Genomic DNA, 12,473 nt, shown 5'->3' on the forward strand with positions numbered 1-12,473 from the left:
CGGGGAGCGGGGGCTACTCTTCGTTGCGGTGTGCGGGCTTCTCATTGCGGTGGCTTCTCTTGTTGCAGAGCACGGGCTCTAGGCGCACGGGCTTCAGTAGTTGTGGCTCGCAGGCTCAGTAGTTGTGGCTCACGGGCTCTAGAGCGCAAGCTCAGTAGTTGTGGTGCATGGGCTTAGCTGCTCCGCATGTGGGATCTTCCCGGACCAGGGTTCGAACCAATGTCCCCTGCACTGGCAGGCGGATTCTTAACCACTGCACCACAAGGGAAGCCCGGCAAGCGCTTTAACTTCTTTGTTGGGATTTCTTCTGGTAGTTACCTCCATATCTCTAAACCAAAGCTCATCCATCTCAGCTCTTCCTCAACTTAGCTATTTCAGACACCCTGTAATGAACGTAGGTGTACTTCCTGCTGTGACAGATGAGGATGCAGCTCTCTGGTACCCCCATCCCCAGATACCAACCTCAGTTGTTAATTCTACTGGTTACTTTCCTAACCTGAGATACTTCTGCTTCTTTTTCAGCCAAATACTAACAGTATCTGTAGACCCTCACAGTGTAAAATGAGGTTCTGCCCTCCCTCCTTCCCCTCCAGCACTCCTCCACCCGCTCCACCTCACGATCCCTCTTTTCAAAGTTGATGACACATTCCTGCTTTTAAGGTTCCTCTGATTCATCCTGGAGATGGGTCCTAAAAACTGAAAATCAATAAAGAGAGTGACCATGTAAGTCTCCTTCCCCGTAGAGTCAAGCTATGCCCCAGTTTACATCTTTGTTCTCATATCAGATGTTATTCTCCTGACACTTTTACCTGCCTTTCTCTTTTCTCAAACTATTTGTCTTTAAATTGCCTCGATTTGTTTGCAAACTATTCACTGTATTAGATATTAAATTTTTTTAAAGGAAGCAAGCCTAGTTATGCAGACATGGTCAGTTTATAAAACTTCATCAAGCTATACATCTGTGATATGTGCACTTTTCTGTGTTTATGTTATACTCCGATTTTTAAAAATTATAAAGGAAGCATCCTCTCTTTCCTCATAAATTGTGAAGGAAGAAATACAAAGGGAGAGAAAATTTTATATAGCACACTTATACACTTACATTAAGTTTATCAACCATACCATTATAGTAGCAAAATATATAATTAATATATGATAGTACAGCACATTTACGTTAAGATTATCAGCTCTACTATTAACAAAATGGATCTTGTGGGTAGCATAATATCTATTTGCAAACACTGATAACGATGACAATAATAGCAGCTAACATGTTTATTGAGCACCTCCTAAATGCCAGACATGGCCAAGTGCTTTTTACATTATTATATTTAATTCTGGCAACAACCCTGTTATTATTATCTTGTTGTTATTACAATATTACACTATCATATTGTTATAGATGAGTACATTGACACTTTGAGAAGTAACTTGCCAAGTCATACAAGCATCTTAACAATGGTTAATAATTTTCGAGCACTTAGTATAGATCCGACACAATCTAAGCACTAAACGTATTGGCTTATTTAATCCTCAAAACATTATCCCCACTTGGTAGATGAATAAATTGAGGCACAGAGTAGTTAAGCAAACTTGTCCAAGGTCACCCAGCTGGTAAGTGAACCAGCTGGGCTATGAACCCAAGCAGTCTGGCTCCAGACTCTTAACCACTAAGCCATACACCACTTGGGGGTCAGGGCAGAAATGTGAACTTGGGGAGTCTGCCTCTAGGAACCAAAATGTTCATTATTCTGCTGTCCTGCCTGGCAATTAGGTCAACTGACCTTCAGGTAAGGAGTACATGGACGTTATTCTCATTCTGCACATTGAGAGGAAGGGAAGCAGTGAACAAGTGGCAAGTACAAATACTATGCTCTTTCTTTAAACAGCTAATACTCACTTCTCACCTCCAAATCACCTCTACAGTCGGACTTCCCTAACTTGGTCTCTCTCTAGTTCCAAAGCACTTTGCAAACAGCACTCAGTAGAATGCATTCTGTGACTGATCAGTCCTCACTTGCAGACTGCTGCACGCCCACCCCAGGAGTAATCACCCAGTTTAAGCCAATCTTGCCCACTGACTTGTGACCACAAAAGCAGGGACCATCTATGTCGCTCCCTGCTGTAATCCCACCTCCTAGGCCGGTGTCCAGCACACATGAGGCCATCTACACATATCTGTTGAATGAATGAAGGTCAGCTGCTTAAAAACCCATAAGGATATAAAATTATAAAGAAAAGTTCCATGCTTGCCTCAATAACACATATTTGGGGCTCTTCCTTATGACCATCCACAGGCACCATGGCTTGATTCATAACCCACTCCTGGACAGCATCAGTAATGTGAGGGACAACTGTAGAAGGAAGTAATAATTAGCACAAAAGCTTATTTCACGGTCATGGTCATGAGAAATGAATGTATTAGTGTCTTTAGACCTCCCAAATAACCTGAAAGCCACCTGGCAAATTAGACAAGCTACAGTCCTCACATTATTATCCATCTCACTGAAATTAATACTATAGACGCAACATAGGTTTAGTCATTTAAATGTTATGCCATTTCTCTTGAAATCGACCAACCACAGAGAAACAGAGAGCAGAAGTGCCATCTTTGATGCCATCTATGGAAAACACCTATAATGCCAACTAAAAACTGTGCAAGGAGGGCTGCCAAGGGTGCTGAATACTGGACTCCAAGGGGAAGAAGGTCTCAGAGTGGCCCAGCCCTGCAGACCCTGGGCAATTCGCCAGCCAGTGTGGAAGGGTCACTCAGAGGGTGTAGACGAGGCCTGCATGCTGACCAGGGGCCTGAGGCTGCTAATCTCAGCCGAAGAGACAAAAAGATGCAGCCAACTAACCTAATGTGACGTACGAAGCAGGAATGTTGGCCTCTGGGAAGCTGACGCGGACAGCGCCCATCACCTGCTCCACCGGCACCTGCAGCTCCCTGGCCCCCCTGCTCCCGCGAGGCGGGAGGAAGTCGTCTCTGATTGGTGCGGTTGGAACGACCCACCACGCATGCCCAGCCCGACCCCTTTCTGGGAGGGCGGGGTAGGTCCGGCTCTGCCTCCACGTGGGCAGCGCAGGGATCAGGGGTAAAGGCCCAGGTCTGGGGCCTTGCCTTCTCCCCAAGTTTGGGACGTGGCAGGTATGAGGCAGCAACTCTCCCTCCCGCGGGTCTTCCCTATACCTACACTTGGGGGAAAACTATTAGAAAGTACAATTGTAGCTAAGATCTAAACCACACCGTCCAGTGTCAGCAGTAACATAGCTGATCTTTTGATCTCCATCTGTCCAACTTCTTTATCTACTTCTCAGCTGCTTTCCAACATGAAGGTGATTTAAAGGGGATGGGGAATTAGCACTCTTACCCTACCACGTAGGAACTTATGAATACAAGTGGGGGGGTGGGGGGGGGGGGTGGCCTGCGGGTCTCTCTTCGAGGACAAAAGAGAATAAGAATCATACCCCCCATGGAAAGGGTTGGTGAAAAAAGGGTCATATCATGCTGCCCTCCAGTTCAATCCGCGCCACCCCACGTCCCCCCCATCACTGTTCTTCTTCAAAGGGGAGTAATCATCATCCATGCAAAGATACAAGAAAAAAGTAGAAAAAGAACATATTAAATAAAGGACAGACAAAAACAAACCAAAATAAATCTATACCCCAATCAGATTTGTGATGAATAAATGGTTCCCCATGGATTTTATAAATAAAAGCTAAAGAGAGAAAGAGAAAGAGGACAGATACATGGACTAAAGGAAACAATGACATTAGTTAAAAAAAAAAAAAAGACTGATGAAAATACAATCAGGAACATGGAGGATGAACTTGAAACCTTTGAGGAAAACGAAAAGTAAAAGTTTGTATGGTGACATCGTGGTGATCATTTTGAAATGTATAAAAACATCAAACCACTATGTTGTGTAACAGGAACTAACATAGTGTTGCAGGTCACTTATACTTCAAAAACAAACAAACTCATAAAAAAGACAGATCAGATTTGTGGTTATGGGGCAGGGGGGACTGGATGAAGGTGGTCAAAAGGTACAAACTTCCAGTCATAAGATAAATAAGTACTAGGGATGTAATACACACCATGATAAATATAATTAACACTGCTCTATGTTATATATGAAAGTTGTTGAGAGTAAATCCTAAGAGTTTTCATCACAAGGGAAACATTTTTGTCTATTTCTTTAATTTTGCGCCTATCAGAGATAATGGATGTTCACTAAACTTATTGCGGTCATCATTCCATGATGTATGTAAGTCAAATCATTATGCTGTACACCCTAAACTTATACAGTGCTGTATGTCAATTATAGCTCAATAAAACTGGAGGAAAAAAAAAAGAGAAGGAAAGAAAAGGAGGAGAAAACAGGGATTTGAAAAGGATTGGAGCTTGTAGAGCACAGGGACCCCCCTCATCTTCAGGTCTATTTTGAGCAGGGTGTGAGTGCTCAGCACACAGGGCCCCCTAATGTTTGTGGAATATAATACCTTGTACTGTTTTCCCCAGGTAATCGCCACGCCTCTCTTTATTGATCACATGTTGATATATCTTCCCAGTGGTGATGTTGTTGTCTTTATAAAGATTAATATCCAAGAACCTTTCATAATTTCCAAGGTCTAAATCAACTTCTCCACCATCGTTTAAGACAAACACTTCACCTGGGATAAAAAGGCAATGTAAAAATTAAAGATTTGCTTCCAGTAGATTATTTTTCAAAGATGAGCACAATACATTAAAGAGCTGGTAAAAGACTTATTTATAAGCCATAGTGTATCACCATTTCCATATTTCAATGGGAAAATTTAGCAATTCGATTCTATCCATGAAAGTGCATTGGAAAAATTCTGGTATTCTATTATGGTAGTTTTAAATGCTTACTGAAATTCTGTCCTCAAGATTTAGCTTTTCCAAACTCATCATATACCACATGAAAAAGGGACTTTAAAACAGCAATTTTTAAAACAAATAGCAATTGACTTCAAAGCATCAGTATCCCGGACTCTGAAATTGGCATAAGAAAATTTTCATTGATTCCAGTCTTGGGTACAGTCACTATTAAACAGACAGTAGATGAAAAGCAGGGCCTCCACTAGCCCACGGGGCGACTTGGTGAAACTGAGGCCAAAAAGAAAGTGAGCAATAAGCCACCTGCACAACAGCACCATGAAGAAGGATATAGATGAAGACTTGGGATTTCCCTGGTGGCACAGTGGTTAAGAATCCCCTGCCAATGCAGGGGACACAGGTTCGAGCCCTGGTCCGGGAAGATTTCACATGCCGCAGAGCAACTAAGCCCACACGCCACAACTACTGAAGCCCGCGCGCCACAACTACTGAAGCCTGTGTGCCTAGAGCCCAAGCTCTGCAACAAGAGAAGCCACCGCAGTGAGAAGCCCGCGCGCCACAATGAAGAGTAGCCCCTGCTCACCACAACTAGAGAAAGCCTGTGGGCAGCAATGAAGACCCAACACAGCCAAAAAAAATTTTTTTAAGTAATTAATTAATTTTTAAAAAGTGTATAGATGAAGACTTAATCACACGACCGGCAACTGTGTTGACTACTGGGCGTGCCTCTGGGTCTCCAGCGTTACTTGAGGGCATCGATTGGGAGTCCAATGTCCTAAAGCCACCTTGTCAGAAATGAACCTCTCCCTGATTAAGGAAATTCTATCATTTACTTCTATAGCTAAATGTTCACAGCATAAAAAGAAGGTTGGCTAGCTTCTGAACCTAATCAGAAGCCTTTTATAGTCTCATTTATGTCTCCCTCATAAGGTACCTAAGTGTGATCGGAAAGATCTCTAACTTTAAGGACAAAAGAGCAAAATGATGAAATTGCAATATTTTCGTGTTTCCCAAATTCCATTTCCAGTTCAAATTCTACTTTCTCATGTTTATCAGGAATTGCCAATCCATGGAAAAGTCTTTGTACTTTGATCATCTTAACTTCTGCCAAATACGGGAAGATCTCTGAAATCTCTCTAGTTAATTCAGGCCAAATCCAGTTTGGCAATACTCCAGGTATACGGCAAAGGTCTTGAAATTTTAGATTCCTAAATTTTAAAATTTTAGATTCCTATTATGTTCCTAGAAGAAAAAGAAAAGCTGTAGATCATGTCTTCAAAAACATTTTTTTTGATTTAATGCAATTATAATAAAAATGCCAACAGATTTTTTTTTCACACACACACACTGTATTTTATGTTTACAAGAGATAAATAGACTGACACCAAGCATTGTACATGGATGACCACAACAAAAGCAACAATGATTGCAATTACCAAACATGAAACACACTCATACTATGTCATAATATTGACATTCAGTCCAGCAATCCTCCACTGTAACAGCTCCTTTACTTTGCAGTGAAAATTGATTTGTATATTCTTTGCCTCTGAGTCCTTGTGGGATTTTTTTTTTTTAATTCAGACAGAAAGTCACAAAAATTATACTCATCCTCATCAGTTCACTCAGTCCCATGTAATTGATTTTTTTTTTCATCTTGATCTTTTGTTAGCACTTTTATGAGTTCATCAGTTTTTCATTAGAGTTCTGAAAATGCTTATTCATTCAGTTCAGCAGTACAGTCACAACAGATTTTTTTTAACTTGACAGTGAAACTAAAGTTAATTTGGAAGAAAAAAAGGTGTGATTACCAAAACAAAACACATGAAAAATAAATAAAAATAAAAGCCCTTAAAAAATAACAGTGTGTAAAGGAAGATTAAAATATATATGTGTTAAAAAAAATAAATAAAATAAAATTCAAAGAAAAATGTGTATATATTTATATATTTCAGTATATACAAATATGGAATAAGACAACATGAACAAATACTACACAAAACCAAAATACCCCCAAAAGTCCCTATTACATAAAGGAATTTAATACATGACTAAAAAAACCAAAGATATCCTTACAAATCAAAGTAGGTAAAATACACAGAAATAAACTTCAAAGAAATGTGTAGGACCTATATGAAGAAAACTTTAAAACTTTACTTCAGAGACATAAAAGAAGGTATGGATAAAATGAAAGCCACTTATAAAGTTCCTGAATAGGCCAGTCAATATTTTCAGTGTTTAATTCTTCCCCAAATTAATTCATAAATTCAAAGAGTGATTTCTCATAAACTTTGATAAAAGGACCCTTTAGTTAATCTTGAAGACAACTAACATTTTCAGGTTTAAAAAAGGAGAAAAGGAATAATGAGAAAAGTCCTGATAATAAAAAGCTGCAGCTATTAAAATGGTAGGCAGGAATAAACAAAGAGATCTGGAACAGACCAGAATACAAAGACAGAAATTTAGTATATACTGAAAGGTGGTATTTCAAGTCAGTGGAGAAAGGATGCAATCTTTGATAATTGCGATTAGGAATAGTGGCTAATCAGAAAAAAATTTAGAGAAAAAATTATGTTACATCCTCATCTCCCACCAAATTAAATTCCAGATGTATTAACAATATTAAAGTAAAAGCAAATGGTGGTGATCATTTAAAAATGTACAGAGGGCTTCCCTGGTGGCGCAGTGGTTGAGAATCTGCCTGCCAATGCAGGGGACACGGGTTCGAGCCCTGGTCTGGGAAGATCCCACATGCCACGGAGCAACTGGGCCCGTGAGCCACAATTGCTGAGCCTGCGCGTCTGGAGCCTGTGCTCCGCAACAAGAGAGGCCGCGATGGTGAGAGGCCTGCGCACTGCGATGAAGAGTGGTCCCCACTTGCCCCAACTAGAGAAAGCCCTCGCACAGAAACGAAGACTCAACACAGTCATAAATAAATAAATAAATAAATAAAAGAATGTGAATTTCTTAAAAAAATAAAAAATAAAAAAAATAAAAATGTACAGAAACATCAAATCACTATATTGTGCACCAGGAACACAGTGTTGTAGGTCAATTATACTTCAAAATCAAACTCATAGAAAAAGAGATCAGATTTGTGGTTACCAGAGGAGAGGGGTGGGGTGAGGGGAATTGGATGAAGGTGGTCAAAAGGTGCAAACTTCCAGTTATAAGATAAGTAAGTACTAGGGATGTAATGTACAGCAAGATAAATATAATTAACACCGCTCTATGTTATACATGAAAGTTAAGAGAGTACATCCTAAGAGTTTTCATCACAAGGGAAACAATTTTTTGCTACTTCTTTAATTTTGCATCTATACGAGATGATGGATGTTCAACTAAGCTTATTGTGATAATCCTTCCATGATGTATGTAAGTCAAATCATTATGCTGTACACCTTAAACTTATACAGTGCTGTATTTCAACTATACCTCAATAAAACTGGAAGAAAAAAAAATAAAGTAAAACCAAATGAAACTCTAAAAGAGCCAGAAGAAAATATAGATGAATATTTAAATATTCCTGGGACGGAGAAGCTTACAGGTGACATCAAAGGCAGAAACCATAAAAGAAACAGCTGATGCATTTAGTCACACAAATGGTAAAATGAAATTTATCAGCAGCAGAAGTAATATTAAGACAAACTGCAAACAGAGTAAAAATATATACATGTGGTAAGTATAGGTTAATATACTCTGCACAAAGTATTCTTGAAAATCATTTTTCAAAATCCAAAGGAAAATTGGCATAACACATGGAGTTAGTCAGTTCTGCTGCCTACCAAACAACCCTAAAATCTCAGCGACTTAGAAAACATTTACTGAATTCTCCCTCATGTTACGTAGGGGTTGTGGGTCAGTTGTGGGTCTACCCTGTGTCTTCTTATTCCAGGACCCGGGTTGAAGGAGAAATCCCTATATGGGGCATGCAGCTCTCACAGCAGAGGGCAGAAAGACGACAGAGACTGAGCCAAATCATGCCATTGCATTGAAAAGTTCTGCTTTAACAAGGCATATTTCATATTCACTAATATCCCACAGAGCAAAACAAATCACACAGCCAGATAAGGTGACTGACCTCTCTGGTTTGCCCAGGAGTAAAAGGGTTCCCAGGATTCAGGACTTTCAGTTTCAAAACCAGGAAAGTTCCAAACAAACCAGGAAGAGTTAACCATCCTACATGGCCAAAGGCCAAAGTCAATGGGGCAGGGAAATTTACTCCACCCAGGAAGCTGGGTGACAGTTTCAAACAAATATACAATCTACCATAGACTTGAATAAGCCATTCCACCGACAAAATGAAAATCAAAGAAATCTAAATTAACATAATGAGATACCCGGGAATTCTCTGCCGGTCCAGTGGTTAGGGCTCCACGCTTCCACTGCAGGGGGCACAGGTTCGATCCCTGGTTATCCCTTTTTTTGGTTGTTTGGTATACTGTCAGGTTAGTAAAGTTTAAAAAGAATAGTATTCAGCAAAGGTATAAAGAAAACTGAAAAACCTGAAAAACATACCTACCCACCAAATCAGAAATTCTGTACCTATGCATTTATGTTAAAAAAATAAATTTTAAAGTTTCCCTTCACAGTGTTGTTTATAATATCAATAAATTGGAAATGATTTTCTATTATTGTATAGATTCTGTGCAGCCTTTAGAAGTATAGAATCTATTAAAATGTCTACAGTAGATTAAGTTTTAAAATTAGATTGAAAAATAGTATGACTAGGGGAGAGATAAATTGGGAGTTTAGGATTAACAGATACCTACTACTATATATAAAATAGACAACAAGGACCTACTGTATAGAATAGGGAACTATATTCAATATCTTGTAATAACCTATAATGGAAAGGAATCTGAAAAAGAATATATATATGTATAACTGAATCACTTTGCTGTACACCTGAAACATTGTAAATCAACTATACTTCAATTTAAAAAATAGTATGACTAAGATTCAGTTCATTTAAAGTTCAAAAACAAGCAAAACTGATCTATGATGTTAGAAGACAGGATAGTGGTTACCTTGGTCGTTTCAGATGGGGAGAGACTGGAAGGGGCGTAAAGGGGATTTCTGTTTCTTGAGCTGGAGGCTGATTACACATTATGTTCATTTCATCTACTGGTACTTATGATTTATACACTTTCTTGCTTGTATGTAAAAAGTTTAAGAAGAAAGTATATAAGGGCGAGTGCTTTTTTAAGATAATTAGTATAGGGAATTCCCTGGCGGTCCAGTGATTAGGACTCTGCGCTTCCACTGCAGGGGGCACAGGTTTGATCTCTGGTCAGGGAACTAAGATCCCACAAGCCACGTGGCATGGCCAAAAAAATAATAATAATAAATAAATAAATAAAAAGAATTAGCATATACACCAAAATTTCAACATTAACAATAATTGTTCCAAGTGGTGGGAAACGGACGATTTTTATTTTCTTCAGGTCATTCTATATTGTCAATATATTCTATATTGTCTGAGTTTTTCTCTTAACAATGAAATGTTGAGAAATATATTACCTTTATGATAAAATAAAACAAAACATAATCCATACTACAAAAGGTACAGTGAGAATGGTATCCTCACACACTGTTTTCCAAAAGGGTGGACTAATTTAGAATGTCATCAGCAATCGGAAAAATGTATCAATAACCATGAGAACATTCACAGATCCAAAATGTATGACCCAGCAGCTCTACTTCTGGAACTCTATCCTAAAGAAATTACCCAAAATACAAGAAAGAACCTCAATTTAACCCAGTGCTTTATAGGGGGGAAGTGGTCCTCCCTCATACCGTGCTCATAAGGTGAAAAAGTGCCCGCATCGATGTTTATATAGGGGTCGATTTTGATGGCAGTAACTCGGAGTCCACATGATTTTAGAATCGTCCCAATGCTGCTTGCTATGATCCCTTTACCGATGCCCGAGATGACCCCACCAGTGACCAAGATGTACTTCATTGGCAGAGGAGTGGCTGAGTGCCAGCACCCAGATAGAATCTGAAAGGTAATGAAATTAAGGGTCAGGGAAGAGAAACATGTTCTTAAACCAGTAAAGTGGAGAGTGTGTTGGACCAGAATTTCAAAAGCACATAGCACTTTTTCTAAGTATTTGAAACAAAGTCTTATCATCTAGGTTTTTCTTTCTTGTCGACATGCAGGAAGCTCTGGATACAGCAAAATGTCTGGCTCCATTACCCTGATTTTACATTTACCCCAACTCTGTCGTGTGACAAACTTCATCATAAGAAGCCAAAATTCTCTGGGATTCAGAAGCATGGTAAAATTTTTAAGAGATCAGGCTCTGGAGTCAGATCTGTACAAGCTATACCTGGGCGAGTTACTAATCCTTTCTGTACCTGTTTCTTCATCTGTGAAATGGAATAAAAAGTACCAATCCCTTGGAATATTATTCAGCACTAAAAAGAAATGAGCTACCAATCCATGGAAAGACATGGAGGAAACTTAAGTGCATGTTACTAAGTGAAAGAAGCCCATCTGAAAAGGCACATACTGCATGATTCCAACTATATGACATTCTGGAAAAGACAAAACTATGAAGACAGTAAAATGATCAGTGGTTTTCAGAGGTTAGTGGGGGAGGGAAAGATGAACAGGTGGAGCACAGAGGAATTTTAGGGCAGTGAAACTATTCTGTATGATTCTATAATGGTGGGTACAGGTCATTATACATTTGTCCAAACTCACAGAATGTATAACACCAAGAGTGAACTCTAATGTAACCTATGGACTTGGAATGATAATGATCTGTAGCTTCACTGACTGTAACAAATGTACCTCTCTGGTTCAGGATGTTGATAATGAGGAACGCTGTGGGCATGGGGCAGTGGGTGTATGGAAACTCAGTACTTTCTGCTCAGTTTTGCTGTGAACCTAAAATTGCTCTAAAAATAGCCTATTTGGGAGGACTTCCCTCGTGGTACAGTGGTTAAGAATCCGCCTGCCAATGCACGGGACACGAGTTCAATCCCTGGTCCGGGAAGATCCCGCATGCCACGGAGCAACTAAGCCCATGCACCACAACTACTGAGCCTGTGCTCTAGAGCCCACAAGTCACAACTACTGAGCCTGCATGCCACAACTCCTGAAGCCCACGCGCCTAGAGCCTGTGCTCCGCAACAAGAGAATCCACCGCAATGAGAAGCCCGCGCACCGCAATGAAGAGCAGCCCCCGCTCGCCGCAACTAGAGAAAGCCCAAGCACAGCAACGAAGACCCAATGCAGCCAAAAATAAACAAATTTTTTTTAATTTAAAAAAATAAAATAAAATAAAAATAGTCTATTTTTTAAATCAATATTCAAATATGCCAACATTTTAAAAAATCTTGGGACTTCCCTGGTCTTCAGTGGTTAAGACTGTGCTCTCAATGCAGGGGGCCCAGGTTCAATCCCTGGTCGGGGAACTAGATCACACGTGCCGCAACTAAGACCCGATGCAGCCAAATAAATAAATTTTTTTTTAAAGGATTTTCTTATTTATTTATTTATTTATTCATTTTTGGCTGTGTTGGGTCTTCGGTTCGCGCGAGGGCTTTCTCCAGTTGCGGCAAGCGGGGGCCACTCTTCATCGCGGTGCGGGGACCGCTC

General features: G+C 39.8%; 1 protein-coding gene across 11 annotated transcripts in view; it reads right to left on the reverse strand.

Annotated features, from left to right (window-relative positions):
• The window catches only part of CTPS2 (CTP synthase 2), a 141,304-nt gene that overhangs the window by 112,821 nt on the left and 16,010 nt on the right, over nucleotides 1-12,473 (reverse strand). For 8 of the 11 annotated variants that reach the window (XR_009006645.1, XR_009006646.1, XM_057538039.1 and 5 more), the window contains 3 exons: nucleotides 10,661-10,865; nucleotides 4,504-4,674; nucleotides 2,254-2,354 (listed from right to left, as the gene is read on the reverse strand). Coding sequence is in view for 9 of the 11 variants with exons in the window: in XM_057538039.1 (XP_057394022.1) it covers nucleotides 2,254-2,354; nucleotides 4,504-4,674; nucleotides 10,661-10,826 (438 nt within the window). In the remaining 2 variants the exon portion in view is untranslated. Of the gene's footprint in view, nucleotides 1-2,253; nucleotides 2,355-4,503; nucleotides 4,675-9,201; nucleotides 9,303-10,660; nucleotides 10,866-12,473 lie in introns of those variants that run through there. The other 3 variants (XM_057538045.1, XM_057538044.1, XM_057538043.1) reach the window with 2 other exon arrangements.

This window comes from Balaenoptera acutorostrata, chromosome X (genome assembly GCF_949987535.1).
Source record: "Balaenoptera acutorostrata chromosome X, mBalAcu1.1, whole genome shotgun sequence".
Lineage (NCBI taxonomy): Eukaryota > Metazoa > Chordata > Mammalia > Artiodactyla > Balaenopteridae > Balaenoptera > Balaenoptera acutorostrata.